The sequence below is a fragment of the Haliotis rubra genome, unplaced genomic scaffold, assembly GCF_003918875.1.
Source record: "Haliotis rubra isolate DU_JTF1 unplaced genomic scaffold, ASM391887v1 Scf122, whole genome shotgun sequence".
Lineage (NCBI taxonomy): Eukaryota > Metazoa > Mollusca > Gastropoda > Lepetellida > Haliotidae > Haliotis > Haliotis rubra.
Genome location: NW_025765137.1, coordinates 205,545 through 223,098, shown reverse-complemented (window position 1 = coordinate 223,098; position 17,554 = coordinate 205,545). Strand labels below are relative to the sequence as shown.

The 17,554-nt window shown below is 43.2% G+C and overlaps 1 protein-coding gene across 1 annotated transcript in view; it reads left to right on the top strand.

Moving 5' to 3' along the window:
* Positions 1-14,123, top strand: part of LOC124265896 — a 124,597-nt gene extending 110,474 nt beyond the window's left edge. The window contains 13 exon segments of the mRNA XM_046700748.1: positions 354-761; positions 1,311-1,610; positions 2,053-2,144; positions 2,705-2,864; positions 3,479-3,596; positions 6,984-7,188; positions 7,532-7,705; positions 8,389-8,602; positions 9,315-9,627; positions 10,042-10,144; positions 11,023-11,049; positions 11,354-11,476; positions 13,179-14,123. Coding sequence (XP_046556704.1) covers positions 354-761; positions 1,311-1,610; positions 2,053-2,144; positions 2,705-2,864; positions 3,479-3,596; positions 6,984-7,188; positions 7,532-7,705; positions 8,389-8,602; positions 9,315-9,627; positions 10,042-10,144; positions 11,023-11,049; positions 11,354-11,476; positions 13,179-13,391 — 2,450 coding nt within the window. The 3' untranslated portion in view covers positions 13,392-14,123.
* The last annotated feature ends 3,431 nt before the right edge of the window (positions 14,124-17,554 follow it).

Here is a 17,554-nt window from a genome sequence, read left to right as displayed (position 1 = left end):
ACATGTGTCAAAAAATCAACTTGATCCTGTTAGTCGCCTTTTACGACAAGCATGGATTACTGAAGATCAATTCTAACCCTGATCTTCACGGGTTTGTGATGGTCATAAGAGAAGATCGAATGGATCAGGTTTGACGACATGGTTGATAGCATCTAAGAGTGCCCTGATGGTATAGATGCTCTTAATACCTGTCACTGGATCGTCTGGTCCATAATTGATTATTATCAAATAACTTTAATATTACTGAGTGCGATATTAAACAACAGAGAAAAGTACTAATCATTCTCCCAAGTACCCAGAAAATACATTGTTTTCATTAATCTCTATGTCTTACTGTAATCTTTTGTGAACAGATTTCTGTGTGGGTAGTTCTGAGGCCTCCATTGATGACATCTTCCCCTGCACGTGGGTGGGCTACAACATGTCTGGGACAGTCACTATCAAGGACGGTTTCTTGAAGATAGACGACATCAATATTAGAAAGTTGAGTGAATACAGACCCGAATATAATGACACCATGAACTACACAGATGCCAGCGCCTTTACTATGCCACCGGGTATGGAGATGTTTATTTTCATGAAGCTTTGTAACGAGGCAGAGTTGTGCACAAGGAAGCTCCTCGGATCCTCGGTCGTCGAGACGGACAAGTCAACGTTGGTGACATCGACAAATGGGTCATCTGTTACGGCTTCTATTGGAGGATCTGGAAATACCCGGAAGAAGCGGGCAACAGGGGATATCACTGTTCAGACACCGGATGGTGAGTAGATTCCACATGGTTATATCTTTAAGAGGCACCTTTGTTGAAAGGTCTGAGATTGGATCAAGCTCTAGAGTTCAGTTCAGGATGTTGTAATGAGTGAGCTGGGCTTTATGCCGCTCTTTAGCACTATTCCAGCAATCATGACTGGGGACACCAGAAATGGGCTTCAAACATTGTAGATATGTTGGGAATTGAACCCACGTATTTGGCATGACAAGCAAACGCTTTATCCACAAGAGTCCAGTTCTGGTTGCAGTGAGTAAGTGAGTATGGTTTTACACTGCTCTTTAGCAGTGTTCCAGCAATCATGATTGGGGACACCGAATATGGGCTTCAAACATTGTACATATATGGGGAATCAAACCCGGGTCTTTGACGTGACAAGCAAACGCTTTAACAAGAAGGGTACCCCACTGCCCATGTTTTTATGATTTCCATGAGTAAGATAACATTAACTGTTTGATTTATATGCAAAAATGATCAGACTAGCCAGGTTACCAGTTGTCCCAAGCACTGTCTGAGTAAATGTCATTTGCTTGTTTTCAGGGATGATGCCTGGACAGAGTATTGTTTTAACCCAGCTGACAAAGCAGGATCTGGAAAAGGAATACAAGTCTGATGCATCGACAGAGTTCGTTCCATACATCACCAACCCTGCCACATCGATGCCTGACCCTGCCTTCCTGGACCGGATTCTCAGACGAAGAGTCAACTACAGTGACACCGACATCTCCTTCTCTGTCACCAGTGTTGGTGGTCTTGCAATGCCTGGTCCGCTCACTGTGACCTTCCCCTTCAACCCAGACAACCAGGATGATGTCGCCATGTTGTTGCACTGGGATCCAGGTTTGTTGTTTGTTCTCTATTCCAAAACTCTAACATGTTAATAAAAAGCATCTCAAGGGCAGGTTCAAAATAATGAACTCTAATAATCCTGATTCGCTTTTTGTGGTTGTTTTGTTAAATTGATTGACTGAGTTAGTTTTACTCTGCTTTTAGCAATATCACAGCGGGGAACACCAGAAATAAGTTTCACACATTGTACCCATGTGGAGAATCAAGACAGGCCTTCGGTGTGACAAGCAAATGCTTTAACCACTAGGCTTTTGTGATGGATGCTATGACAATATGAGTAAATTACATTGTCCCCCCAGATTGCTGTTAACATGCAGTGATATATTTTAAACACCCATTCACATCCTTATTAAATCTGTGTGACTGAAGCTGCTGGTTTTTCATTATTTCTGAATAAGTGTTCTGCAATAATGTTACCTTGTTTTCATTTTAGCCAAGCAGAAATGGTTTCAAAGCAACGCCACATGCAGGTTCGAGTTGAACACTGAAGTCCGCAGTTCGACCACCAACCAGATAACAGTCAAGGTAAATCATTACTTGCTGATTAAGCGATTGTTCTGATCTCACATGTTACTGAACGCAATTGCGTGCTGTGTTCTGGGGCTAGGATGAGTCCATATCTGCTACCCAGGTTCCCAAGCACCTGTCACCCAACCCTACCCAGGTAACTGTTGTTGTACCTGTACAGATCCGGGTTAGAATTGGCTTTCAGCAACCCATGCTTGTCGTAAGAGGCAACTAACAGGATCGGGTGGACAGGTTCACTGACTTGGTTGACACATGTCATTTGTTGCAGTAGGGTTTTTGAATAACATTTTCAAGTTTATGTCTTTACTGATATTTTAATTGTTGGTTACACACCCAGAAGAGTGAGTGAGCGATTTTGTTTAACGCGGAATTTATCAACATTCTAGTAATCTCACGGCGGGGGATACCAGAAATAGACTTCACACATTGTACCCATGTAGGGAATGGAACCCGGGTCTTCGGCATGACAAGCAAATGCTTTAACCACTAGGCTACCCCACCGCCCCACACCCAGGTGAACTTCAGTGCCGGTTTCACTATTTGTTTACTTTTTTCAGGTTTGCAATACCAGGGCGACTGAATCAACAAGCGGTACCCCAAGTGACACTTTCTTCAGTCATGAAACACTCTTTGTAGTGACCAATGTCCGTGCATCCATACCTAATGATCCACCACAGTTGACATCCACAACCTCTGTCTCAATGGAGGAAGATTCTGGTAGGCTCTTTATTTCCTTATGCACATCTCGATCAGTAAGTTACATTTACACTGTTTATGGAGTTCTTTGCTGCCACACTGTAAAATTAACCTGTCAGTTATTGAATCAATATTGATCTGTTGACTTCATTGATTTTCATGACAAAATGAAAATGAACATTTGAGAAGAAATTTGTATTGTCAGCATTGTTAGAATATCAATATGCCTGATTTTGGGGGGGTTAATATTGCTAAAAACATTTTATTTATATTAAAAATGTATAACACCTGTAGAACACAGATACTGTTCAAATATAAGCATTCATCTGCACTGATGTAAAAAACAGGGGCAAACATGAATCCCTCTGTTCAACTAGCAATGAAGGGGTACCAAGTAGGATGTGGTAATGTGATTGTTAACGTTCTCGTACCTTGAAAGGCAAGTTGGGATGTAAACTTCTTAGGCTGTTGAGAATAAAGTTTGAAGGTAGACTGATCACTGTCTGGAGTAATAATTTCACACTTGGAGGATGGACTCAGTGATGCATACCTTGTTGTGTAAAGTTAGCCTAATTGGTTGTCAACAAATATGTATATAATTGGATTATATTGATGAGTTTTGCCTTCTTTTCAAGGCACCCTGATTTACCAGCTGTCTGGCGTTGATCCTGATGGGGACATAGTCAAGTTTAGAATCGACCCATCATCTGATGTAGCAAGTACAAGGGACCTGACGCTGACACCAAATGGCCTGTGAGTAGGGGCTGGTGGTGGTGTGAGTAGGGGCTGGTGGTGGTGTGAGTAGGAGCTGGTGTGGTGTGAGTAGGGGCTGGTGTGGTGTGAGTTGGGGCTGGTGTGGTGTGAGTTGGGGCTGGTGTGGTGTGAGTAGGGGCTGGTGTGGTGTGAGTTGGGGCTGGTGATGGTGTGAGTAGGGGCTGGTGGTGGTGTGAGTAGGGGCTGGTGGTGGTGTGAGTAGGAGCTGGTGTGGTGTGAGTAGGGGCTGGTGTGGTGTGAGTTGGGGCTGGTGTGGTGTGAGTAGGGGCTGGTGTGGTGTGAGTTGGGGCTGGTGATGGTGTTAGTAGGGGCTGGTGATGGTGTTAGTAGGGGCTGGTGTGGTGTGAGTAAGGGATGGTGATGGTGTTAGTAGGGGCTGGTGATGGGTGTGAGTGCAAGGGTGATGGTGCTGGTGATGGTGTTAGTAGGGGCTGGTGTGGTGTGAGTAGGAGCTGGTGTGAGTGTGAGTTGGTGTGTAGTAGGGGCTGGTGTGGTGTGAGTAGGGGCTGGTGTGATGTGAGTAAGGGATGGTGTGTGGTGTTAGTAGGGGCTGGTGTGGTGTGAGTAGGGGCTGAGTGATGGGGGTGATGGTATTAGTAGGGGGGCTGGTGGTGTGTAGTGTCCAGTAAGGGGCTGGTGTGGTGGTGTTAGTTGGGAGCTGGTGGTGAGGTGTCAGTAGGGCTGGTGAGTGGTGTGAGTAGGGGCTGGTGATGGTGTGGTGAGTTAGTTGGGGCTGGTGGTGTGGTGTGAGTAGGGGATGTGTGGTGGTGAGTTGGAGCTGGTATGGTGTGAGTAAGGGATGGTGAGGTGTGGTGTGATGGTGTGTGAGGGTGGTGAGTAGGGGCTGGTGATTGTGTCAGTAGGGGCTGGTGTGGTGTGAGTTGGGGCTGGGTGTGGTGTGAGTTGGGGCTGGTGTGGTGTGAGTTGGAGCTGGTATGGTGTGAGTAAGGGATGGTGGTGGTGTGAGTAGGGGCTGGTGATTGTGTGAGTAGGGGCACTGGGTGTGAGTGGGGCTGTGTGGTGTGAGTAGGGGCTGGTGTGTGGTGTGAGTAGGGGCTGGTGATGGTGTTAGTAGGGGATGGTGTGGTAGTAGGGGCTGGTGTGGTGTGAGTAGGGGCTGGTGTGGTGTGAGTAGGGGCTGGTGTGGTGTGAGTAGGGGATAGTGTAGTGTGTGTAGTAGGGGTGGTGTGGTGTAGTAGGGCTGGTGTGGTGTAGTAGGGGCTGGTGTGTGGTGTGAGTAAGGGATGGTTGTGTGGTGTTAGTAGGGGCTGGTGTGGTGTGAGTAGGTAAAGTAAGAGTGAGTGGTGGTGTGAAGTAGGGATGGTGTGTGTGGTGTGAGTTGGGGCTGGTGTGTGGTGTGAAAGTAGGGGGCTGGTGTGGTGTGTGTAGTAAGGGATGGTTGTGGTGTGTGTGGTGTGAGTAGGGCTGGTGTGGGTGTGAGTAGGGGCTGGTGTGATGGTGTAGTAGTTGGAGCTGGTATGTAGTGTTAGTAGGGGCTGGTGGTGGTGTGAGTTAGGGGGTGTGTGTGGTGTGACTAGGGCTGGTGTGGTGTGAGAGAAAGGGTGTGTGGTGTGAAGTAGGGGCTGGTGTGGTGTGAGTAAGGGATAGTGGTGGTGTTAGTAAGGGCTGAGTGTGAGTGTGAGTTGGGGCTTGTGGTGGTGTGAGTAGGGGCTGTGTAGTAGGGTGGTGTGGAGTTGGGATGGTTGTGGTGTGTAGTAGGGGCTGGTGGTGATGGTGTGAGTAGGGATGGTTGTGGTGTGAGTAGGGGCTGGTGTGGTGTGAAGTAAAAAGGATAGGGCTGGTGTGGTGGTGGTGTTAGTAGGGGCTGGTGTGGTGTGAGTGTTAGGAGCTGGTGTGTAGAGAGGTACAGTAAGGGATGGTGGTGTGTGCTTTAGTTGGAGCTGGTGTGGTGTGAGTAGGGGCTGGTGATTGTGTGTGGTAAGGATGAGAGCTAGTGTGGTGTCAGTAGGGGCTGGTGATGGTGTGTGTGTTAGTTAAGGCTGGTGATGGTGTGAGTAGGTGATGTGAGTGAGTTAGGGCTGGTGGTGAGTGTGAGTGTGAGGAGTGATGGTGTGAGTGAGTAAGGCTGGTGTGGTGTGAGTGGGGGCTGGTGATGGTGTGAGTGGGGGCTGGTGATGGTGTGAGAGTGGGGTGGAGTGGTGAGCTGGTGTGGAAGGGGATGTGAGTAGAGGCTGGTGATGGTGTGAGTGAGCTGGTGATGGTGTGAGTGGGGACTGTGATGGTGTGTAGTGGGGGGCTGATGATGGTGTGAGTGGGGGCTGGTGATGGTGTGAATGAGGGGCTGGTGATGGTGTGAGTGGGGGCTGATGATGGTGTGATGGTGTGAAGGGATGGTGATGGTGTGATAGAGGGACTGGTGATGGTGTGAGTGTGGGGCTGATGATAGTGTGAAGGAGTGGTGATGGTGTGGTAGAGCTAGTGATGGTGTGAGTGCTGAGTAGGGATAAGTGGTGGGTGTGAGTGAGGGCTGATGATGGTGTGATTTAGGGCTGGTGATGGTGTGAGTAGGGAGCTGAGTGATAGGTGGAGTGAGGATAGTGATGGTGTGAGAAGTGGGGGCTGATGATGGTGTGAGTAGGGGCTGAGTGATGGTGTGAGTTAGGGGCTGGTGATAGTGTGAGTGAGATGGTAGTGGTGGTGTGAGTTAGGGCTGGTGTGGTGTGAGTGGGGGGATGGTGGTGGATGTGAGTGTGAAGTTAGGGCTGGTGATGGTGTGAGTGGGGGCTGGTGATGGTGTGGTGTAGGTGATGGTGTGAGTGAGGGATGGTGGTGGTGTGAGTTGGGGCTGGTGATGGTGTGAAGTGATAAAAGGGATGGTGGTGGTGTGAGTGTAGGGCTGGTGGTGGTGTGAGTGGGAGGCTGGTGATGGTGTCAGTAGGGGCTGGTGATGGTGTGAGTGAGGGATGGTGGTGGTGTGTAGTGAGGGGGCTGGTGATGGTGTGAGTGGGGGGCTGATGATGGTGTGAGTAGGGGGCTGATGATGGTGTGAGTAGGGGGCTGGTGTGAGGTGTGAGTGAGGGGGGGCTGATGATGGTGTGAGTGGGGGGATGATGATGGTGTGAGTGGGGGCTGATGATGGTGTGAGTGGGGGCTGGTGTGGTGTGAGTGGGGGCTGATGATGGTGTGAGTGGGGGCTGATGATGGTGTGAGTAGGGGCTGGTGATGGTGTGAGTAGGGGATGTGATGGTGTGAGTAGGAGATGATGTAATGTGAGTAAAAATTGCTACGGTATCATATATTTATCGTGGAAATATTTTCAAAGTAACTGATAGAAAAATAATATCTCACTCAAGAACTAGCTCACTCACTCACGCCATGTCTGATGCAGCTTCATGTTCCTTCCAGCTTGACCTTCACACCGGCCTTGAACTACTACGGAACCTTTACTGTTCCGGTCGTCCTTTACGAGGTGGATGTTGTGGACATCCCCGCCGCCTCCACCCTTGTCATCATCGCCATCCAGGTCACAGCAGACAACGATGCTCCCAGCGTGTTCGCCTTCAGTGGAGGAGTTAGCCTCATTCTGGCTGACCCAACTGCGCCTATCATGGTGAGTGGATGTGGGGCAAGGCATGGTTAACGACAAAATACATGAGATTGTGCCAACCATTTTTTTATCTTCATTTCAGAACAAGGGGCCTAATTGTTAAAATGTCTGCTAAAGACCCGGGTTCGATTCCCCACATGGGTACATTGTGTGAACCCCGTTTCTGGTGTCCAGAGTCCAGCGGTAGCCACAAACAAATCACACATTCTTTTCAAACCTGTATATTGTAGAACCAATGTATTGTTGGTAAAAATAATTTTGCCGGGATTGTTGATGGCATTCACACAATACATTCCTTGAGATTTATGTGAATCATGTCCCTGTATGTATGTCTTTGTATTTGCAGACACTAATCGAGCAAAACCTTGTCAACGACAGCTCCATCACCTACGAGTGGATGTTCGGTGCTTATGACGTTGACCCTGCTGAGAATTTGACAATGTACTTCACCCAGCCCGGCAATGGGACGCTCACATATGATGACGAGTCAGCACAGGTGCCAAACTGCTCGGCAGAAACGGTAAGGATATTGAGTGAGTTTAGTTTTACGCCACACTCAGCAATATTCCAGCTATATGGCAGCAGTCTGTAAATAAACAAATTTGGACCAGACAGTCCAGTGATCAACAGCATGAGCATCGATCTACTCAGTTGGGATACGATGACACGTGTCAACCAAGTCAGCCAGCCTGACAACCCAATTCCATCAATCACCTTTTACGACAAGCATGAGTTACTGAAGATCAATTCTAACCTTGATCTTCACGGGTTGGTTAGGATATTGACCTGCCTGTTGTAGGTCCAGGGTAATGATCCTGGGCACCTGATGCTGACTTCAGCAGTTTAAGGAGGGTTGGATGATAGCAATGTGTGACTTGGCTACAGGTGTACATCATCCACCAAAGCTTGGATCATTGCTCATTTAGTCGAACACTTGATAACCTGAGTTTATTATATTAAGCTTCCCTCTTTCAAAATGAGGGATGTAATTGAAGCATAACAACATATGATATGGATTTAGTGTCTCAGTAGCATAGCCATGTTATATCTCAGAAGGAAAAGTACAAGCAGCAACACACTCATGTCGGCATATCACTTGTATTAGTGAAAATATCTGGAACACAAGTTTAAACACCATTTCACCTATCATTCCACCTTTTTCCTGTTTTCCCACCCATGTTCCATGCCACAACTTTCTTCCAGACTGGCATCCTTTGCTCCAACTTGTCTCTGCCTCACTCCCCCACTGCAGTCAGCTGGATATACAGAACATTCCAGTACATCCCAGACACTGGTTACACTGGGTACGACGAGGTCCGGATGTACACTCAGGATAAGGCGGGAGTCTACTCCGATGTCATCACAGTCAGACTGGCTGTCATGGCCAGGCCTTGCCAGAACGACGGAACATGTTCAAGTAAGTTCAGAACGACTGAACATGTTCATGTTTAAGACAAAATATTATGGATGTCAACTTCTTTTTCTTCAACGTTTCTGGGCTAATCCTTGCCCCTTCATCAGGTAAAATGACACCAAATGAGTCAGGCACCAAAGCGCCAGCAAAAAAAATCAGCCGCCTAACTTTTGGGAGTAAACCCGTCTCAAGAACCTCATGTTCATGTTTGTTCAGCAAGTGAGCGAGTGAGTGAGTTTAGTTTTATGCTGTACTCAGCAATATTCCAGTTATATGGCAGCGGTCTGTAAATAATCGAGTCTGGACCAGACAATCCAGTGATCAACAGCATGATCATGAATCTACGCAATTGGGATACAATGACATGTGTCTACGAAGTCAGCGAACCTGACCACCCAAAACCCGTTAATTGCCAAGAAGCATGGTTTACTGAAGATCTAACCTAGATCTTCATGGGTTTCATGTTAGTTGAGAACGACTGAACACACTCGTGTAATTTAGAATGACTAACATGTTTATGTTAGTTGAGAACGACTGAACACACTCATGTAATTTAGAATGACTAACATGTTTATGTGAGTTCAGAGCAACTGAATGCGCTTATGTAAGTTCCGAATGAGGAACATGCTAATGTAAGTTCAGAATGATGAAGATCTTATAACCCAGATCACAGGTCTGTTAAAATATAAAAACATTAACTGTTATCTGACTGCAGGCAGAAACGAGAGTCTGTACACATGCAACGACCAGCGAAGGGCTGAAAGTTTTGACCGCTACTACACCTGTGCATGCGCACCGGGCTGGACGGGGAGTCGATGCGAGCAGGATGTGGACGAGTGCTTCAGCAGCCCTTGCAGTTGGCCATATACCTGCTATAACGATGTCAACAGATACTACTGTGCATGTCCAGAAAACAAGCCGAACTGTGATGGCTTTGAGTCGTGGATGATCGGGCTGATAGTTCTGGCAGTGATCCTGCTTGTCATAATATCAGTACTGGCATGGTACATCTTTATGGTCAAACGTGGGTAAGTTGAGTTGTCAATCCCACGAAATGTTTTACTTGCTTGTTTTCATGCTTGATGATGCCTATAAAAATCATGAATAGACTAGGCAATCCAGTGATCAATGTTAGAAGCAACACTCTATACCAAAGAATGTGGGTGCACCTGTCTCTCTTTTTTTTCCCCCAATACCTTAGGCATGCCAGGAACATATGATTTTGGTTTCAAATCTCATTCATTATGATATAAGTAAAATAATATACTCAGCTTCTTACTCACCTTGGTGGTGGGGTACCCTTGTGGTTAAAGTGTTCGCTTGTCACGCCAAAGACCCAGGGTCAATTCCCCACTTGGGTGCAATGTGTGAAGCCCATTTCTCATGTCCGCTGCAGTGATTTTGCAGGTAGGTTGCTAAAAACTCACTCTCTCACCTTTCAGCCGTCTGAAGTGGTCCACATGTTTCAAGAAACTGAGGTGCCGGGCCGGTAGCCAGACTAGTAGTGAAGGAAAGGACACTGCTTTTGTAAACCAGGCTTACCAGGTAATGCAGTAAAGATGTTTATTCTGAGTGACCATTTTGGTCAATGGATAAGTATTTTATTACAATGTGTACCACAATATATTATGTGTTGAGCAGGGCGTGGGGTCATCCCATAAAAGATATTCTTATGCTGACAGGGTTAACGTCTTTGGTCATGTGGACAAGGCGTCCAACTTCGAATCAGATCTGTCGTTTGAATCCCTATTCGGAAATTTTATGGCCACTGCATGTGCATTGTTGTTCATCTGTAATTTATAAAACCTGCCACATTTAAATGTTTGGTTCCTGCTGTATATTTCACAGGAGAGTCACAGTGTATGAACAGTGATGACATCAGCAATTTTCTGATCATGTTTTTAAGCCTGAAATGGACCCATTTTAATTCATCCCCACATTTTTTACAACTTTGTCATTGTTGCCATTTTGCTTGTTTTTGCTGTGGTCAGAACGTGATACATATAAGCTGACAGCTTAATCGATCAGTGGTATCAGCTGCTAATTTCTGATATTTTTTAATATTTTTTTTACCAATTAAAAAAAAAAATCTAAATAATGTCAATGATTTGATTGTCATCAGCCCCTGTTACAAGATTGAGGATCACCTCCAGGGAAAGGGTGACTCTCATTGTACAGATTATTGACAGAGCTAGTTTCTGAATTTGATAATTCCGATCCAGTATGACTCATAACTGGTGTAAAGTTGGGCAATGTGTAAAGTGTATTGATTAATATTTCAAATCGTAGTATGCCAGCAATACATCTCTGTGTGATACTGACACACGCTTTAATTAGAGACATTAACTGCCATTCAATACTAAAGCTTGATAGAAATGCAATGTCTGTGAAGAGATTAATAACATACATGCTATTGGTTGCAGGATTCTGATGGAGATGAGCTTTCCTTGGTGAGTTTTTACATGCATTTATGTTTGGTTGAATTCTGGCTTTACTTCATAGTGTAAGTTTTGCAGAAAATTGTGTGTGTGGTTTTTTTCTTCTTATGGGTTTAATGAGAAACAAGTAACCCCAGGCCCTATTTGATCATTTCAGTATAACATGTTATATAAACTAATATTAAAATTTATAAATTTTGTTTTGTGAAATTAAAAAAAATTAAATGAATGATTTGACAGTTTCTTCTTTAAATATTTTCATTTTGAAAATATTTCACATTATTATTATTTCAAGAAGACTTGTTTTACTGTACAGGATGAACCATTCCGGCGACATTCCCAGGATTCAGGTGCATCATGGGTAATCTATGGTGGACGCCCTGACCCCACCTGTGGTACCACCACTCCTGATCAGAGAAGAATTCGTTCTGTCCCATCGGTCAGTGATTAGTAATGAATCAGATAGACTTGTCCTGTTTTTGTGATGTACCAGACTAAATATCTGATGAATCTTATTGAGTCTAACTCGATAGCCACGGACCCCATCATCAAAGAATTTGTAGCACTACTTCATCCGTAATCCCAAGATAAAGTATAGAATTACAATCAGTCGTAATGCTATGAACGTTTTCTGGATCAGGACATAGATATATGTATTTTCACAAAGTAATGTTGCAATCAACCTGTCTCGTACAATAGTGAGTGAGTGAGTTTAGTTTAACGCCGCACTCAGCAATATTCCAGCTATATGGTGGCGGTCTGTAAATAATCAAGTCTGGACCAGACAATCCAGTGATCAACAGCATGGGCATCAATCTACGCAATTGGGAACCGATGACATGTGGCAACCAAGTCAGCGAGCCTGACCACCCGATCCCATTAGTCGCCTCTTACAACAAGCATAGTCGCCTTTTGTGGCAAGCATGGGTTGCTGAAGACTTATTCTACCCCGGATCTTCACGGGTCCTCGTACAATAGAGATATCGACATAGTTTCTATCTTATGATTTCATTTTGTTCTGAAAGTGTAATGTTTCGGAGATTTTCCATACCAGTCATGTGTGATTCAAACATTTTCCTGTGTGTAGTTCAGTTTCAGTTACATTACATTTCCAGATGTTTTTGTTCACTTAAAAACAGCTAGCCTTAAAAGCAACACAGTTCCTGAATTATGATTGGTTGGTTGTTTAATGCCGCACTCAACAATAATCCAGCTATATGGCGGCAGTTTGTAAATAATGGAGTCTGGACCAGACAATACAGTGATCAACAGCATGAGCATCGATCTGTGCAGTTGGGATACGGTGACAAGTCAGCAAGTCTGACCACCCGATCCCGCTAGTCGCCTCTTAGGACAAGCATGTGTTGTTGAAGACTGGATCTTCACGGGTCCTGAATTATGAAATATACATATATACATACACATACAAACAGACACAGACACACATATGTAGTAACATTCCTGTGTTCAGTTGTAATTGAACTCCTTCATTTCAATCAATCTTTCACCATTTATTATATTTATATATTGGCTTAGAATATTTGTAAAGCAATCTGTTATTTGTAGGCTTCACAGAACCTTATGTGAAATTACATAGGTTTTCCAAGTCATTAGTCAGAGCTGTCAGTGAAATGAATTCCATATCTCAGCTAAGTGCAATATAGCGATGGAATGTGTTGCCATTGGCAACATTCTGCAGGGTATTTATAATTTGGAGACAATTCCTAGGAAACCACACTTATTTGTTAAATATTAGTGCCTTTGTAGATGATAATTCTACAGTATTTACACTGTTTTTATTCCATGTTTCTCTCAGCTCGATGGCAAGCGTTTTTGTTGTTTTATGTCTTGAATCAGAGGCTGACATGATGAACATCTAACTCATCAATTTGGCACTGATGGCATGCATCAACCAAGTCAGAAGCTTCACTACCCAATCCCAGTAGTTGTTTCTTACAACAAGCATGTGTTAATGAAGGTCAATTCTATCCCACTTTTTCGTTGGTCATCTTATGAAGGTGAAATATTTTCATTGGCTGAAAAAAATATGTGCTTTATGTATATTGTGTATTATTCTATCCATTTGTACCTTGTGGAATATCTATGTGATTATTGCAATATTTTCACATTTCTATTTTCAGGAAATGAAAGGTTCAAGAAAGCAGCAGATCCAGAACCCTTATGAGGATTCTTGGAACCGGCCACTGTCAGGGGAGATCACTCTGAATGAAGAGATCTCCCAGGTTGCAGAAGTTCTGAGCCCCACTCCAAGAACACCAGTGGGGTCAAAAAGCATCATCAGTCCTGTCTTTGAGCCAGAGCCAGATTATTTCACACAGTCAGGAAATATGTAGTGATATTTATGTTGTTTCATTTTAGTTTTAAATATTTCAATCATATTCAAATTTTCAAACAAGGCTAGTATGAATGACTGTAACATTTATAGTAAAATTTAAGTCACTCGACACCACTGCCTTTTAAGATTGGGATCAAACATATTAATTTACTAAAATATAACATTAACAAATTCTGTAAAATGAGACATTCCTGAAACTGGTGTTCTTGTGTGGATCAGTTATAAAGTACATGAACTTTTTGAGGGTGCTGTAGTCATGCTAGCAGTGTATTTTTTATTATATTTTTGTAAAACTGAAATTTGTATTTTTGTACTGAGATATCATGTCACTATTATTAATTTGAACTCCTGTCCTTCATTGAAATCCAAGATTTGGTGATAAGTCTTCACACATTTTATGAATTTTACACTGATAATTTTTATTTTGAGATTGCCCGAACAAACACTCTTCCTATAATGGTAATTGCAATTTTTAAAAGATGGGCTTTATGAATACATAAGCATGAAAAAAATATATCAGCTGTTTTTTGTGGACCTCCTTGACTTGTAAATTATTGATAGCATTGATGCTGTCTGTTGTGTACTGATTAAAACAAATACATGAGTGACTTACCAAACACACCTCTTTTTACTTGTCTTCTTTGCCCTGTTTTCTGGCAGACCTCATGGACTGTAACTTTACGCAGTCTTACGTTTGTAATGAGAACTATGAATAAAGTCATCTTGGAAGAAAATGTTGTCTATTATTATGTTGGGTTGCTTGAAGCAGGTCAATTCTCTGTGCAGAGTTGCATCACTTGTTTGTTGGAATCCTGATTGCCCTGATCGTGTTTCACCTGTGGAGATCCAGGTTAGAATCTTCAGTAACCCATGCTTGTCCTAACGAGAGAGAGCAGGTGGTCAGGCTCACTGATTTGGCCCCTGGAACTATTTATTCGTCAGGATAAATATATTTCAATATTGTGTTATTTTAGTCACAACATTTAATAATCAATATTCCGCACAATAATGCTGAGTGTGGCGTGACACTAAACTCACTCACTGATGGTGTTTCTTGAATGTCGGTACTCAAACCATCTTTGTTGGTCTCAGTATGCGTGTGACACCTGCAGCAATTCATGTTTCCTTCCACAGCGAGCTGGCACTTAGTAATCAACTGGAGAAAGGGTGGCAACTGTCAACTGTCATCGTGGTGGATACACGAGATACAGCTGTCAAATACCTGGGTAGATTTCAAGGGGCCAATACAGACAGCAAGATCAGGCACTATCTCACCATGTGTCGTGCTATCTGACCACAATTGTACCAAAGTGCTATGCACCAGATTATTTTCAATATATTCATTAAAGGTTAAGCGACTAAAACACCACAATATTGAAATATATTAATCCTGATGAATTAATAGTTCCAGAAATGATCCCTAATGAACAACCGCATGGCACCAGATTATCTAACTGAAATAGTACTAGACACAGTTGCTGAGATAAGTAATTGCATCTTAGAAACCGATTGTATTTACAAAAAAAATCATCTGTAGAACCAAGAGGTATGCAAATTCACCCCTTCCAAATACAATTAGCTTAATGAAGTCCTTGACTGAAGAAGTTCACAAACGTTAACTCAACAAAAGGATGTATAACTTTAATTGGGGTTTAACACTAGATATATACATATAAAAGACAGAAGTCTGAAGATCCTTGGTACAGATTTAATTTCTTCAATTCTAACTGGTTTCACACTGTCAATGTGATCATCATGAGAATGATATATACACACATACATACGTACGTACGTACAATGACAATGGATGATAAACAAGATGATAATCAATTGCAACTTCAAGTATGCCTCTCAAACAGTATGTAACATACAGACATATATACAACACTGCAACATCCATACGGCAATATACGATATGCACATGTTTCAAAGGTTAGCTTCATATAAAAAAATAAGCGCCCGAAAAGTTAACGGAAAACATACACAAATCCGATCTTAGCATGTATTTCCTTTTGTAAGTTTCAGTGACGTACATTCCGACTTTTCGTCCTGTGTTGACATGTCTTCAAATCATACTCACGGGTTAGTTCATCCTCGATAACTCCAGGGAAAGTATACCCTGGAGTTATCGAAGATGGGGTTAGTTTTGCTGCAAGGTTTGTTGCCTGTGGTTTCGCTACAGGCATGACTTCAGGCTATCCTCCCGCACTTACTGGCCCGGCTTAAGACTTACCTGGTACGGCGTAACATAACTGAAAGTGTTCAGGTCCTTGTCTGGTATCTTGTGTCATGTCATGTGAAATATTATATGGCTTATTTACATAACCATTTTATAGTGCTGTATTTTGTTTTATTTTTATACTTGTGTTTGAGTAGCCTACTTGCATGTTTTAAGATGTCTCTGATAGGTCGCTGAGCGACTTGTCGTAGCATATTTTACTTATACTGTATATGTATATGGGGCGGTTGGGTAGCCTAGTGGTTAAAGCGTTGGCTCGTCACGCAGAAGACCCGGGCTCGATTCCCCACATGGGTACAATGTGTGAAGCCCATTTCTGGTGTCCCCCGCCGTGATATTGCTGGAATATTGCTTATTTGTGCAATGTTGTTATTAGATTATCCTCTTGTACGAGAGTCAACTCCGTGAATGTAGTTATGTAGGTCGGTAACGATGATGTTATTTATAACCTCTACATGGATGGAACTTTCACAGCCTGTCCTGCACTGTGGAATCAAGTATACATCATCCATGCAAGACGTGGCAGCTCAACATATCCCCTCATCTTCGCCCTTCTTCCGGACCGCCAGACAACAACCTACTCCAGACTCTTCCGATTGCTCAAGGATGAAGTTCAGCAGAGACTCAACAGACCGCTTGATCCTGCCTGCATCCAGACCGATTTTGAGCTAGCAGCAATCCACGCCATAGAAACAGAATTTCCCACTGCTGACGTGAAGGGCTGTTTCTTCCATTTCTGTCAAGCCATCTGGAGGACGGTTCAGGATCTTGGACTAGCTGTTGCCTACAAGGAAAACCCCGAAGTCACCAAGTGGATCAGGAGAGCAGCTGGACTACCTCTACTTCCTCAAGCCGCGGTCCAAGACACTTGGATTGAAGCCATGGATGACACTCCTGACGTCCCAAGAGCTGGCGACTTCAACGACTACATCGTGACAACATATATATGTTGATATGAAACACTTGTGATAATGTGATCTTTTGTTCATCCTTATATGATGATATGAAAACACTGAATGTAAATAGACTGAAAAACTTGACAATTATTGATCTCAATGTGTGATGTATTAAGGTCACACTTTTGATAATGTAATAATTTGGTTTTTCTCTTATCCTGATGTGATATGAGATGAGATGATTAAAACACTGAATGTAAATAGACTGAAAAACTTGACAATTGATCTCAATGATGTGGTACTTTGTGATAACACATGTATTAAAGTCACTTTTAAAATCTGTCTTGTGTCATGTTGTGCATCTTAAGTGGACCAGTCCACTGTATGGAATAGGTAACAGGCAGGAGATTAGTTATGCAACAGACCATAAACTATGTTGTTATAAGCTGTAGGGGTAGTGGCATGTAGGGGTAATGGGAGGTTACCTTAATTATAGTCCCTCATAACCCTTAAATTATGTATATTATGTGTATGTGTATATATCTGTACTTTTACATGAGGTGAGAATTCAATAAAATATCTGCCTGTCTGTCTGGAAGGTTAAAGGCAGTAAAATTCAAAACCACTAGTTGTTTATTTAACATTGCAGCTATTTTACCTTGTAAGCATAAGCAGACTCCGGCATCTCCTCACGGTTTATGCCCGGACTGTCGACAACAAGAAATAATCCGTCCAAAATACTTGTCGACAGCCCGGGAAAAGGGAGGTGATGTTCTACATGAGTGACTTCACTCCCAGTGTTCTCGAATTAACAAACTAATTAAAACAGAGTGTGATATATATAGACAATATATTTATTCAGTCAATATAACAACATGCATGTATCATATGTCACATAATATAGCGTATTTGTTCATATATTTCATAAAGCTCACACAATATATTTGTGTGTGTTTTATATAAATAAGTAATTTCTGCAGGTGTATAAGTAATAAATATATAAAAGATGAGTCCAGTTATTTCTTC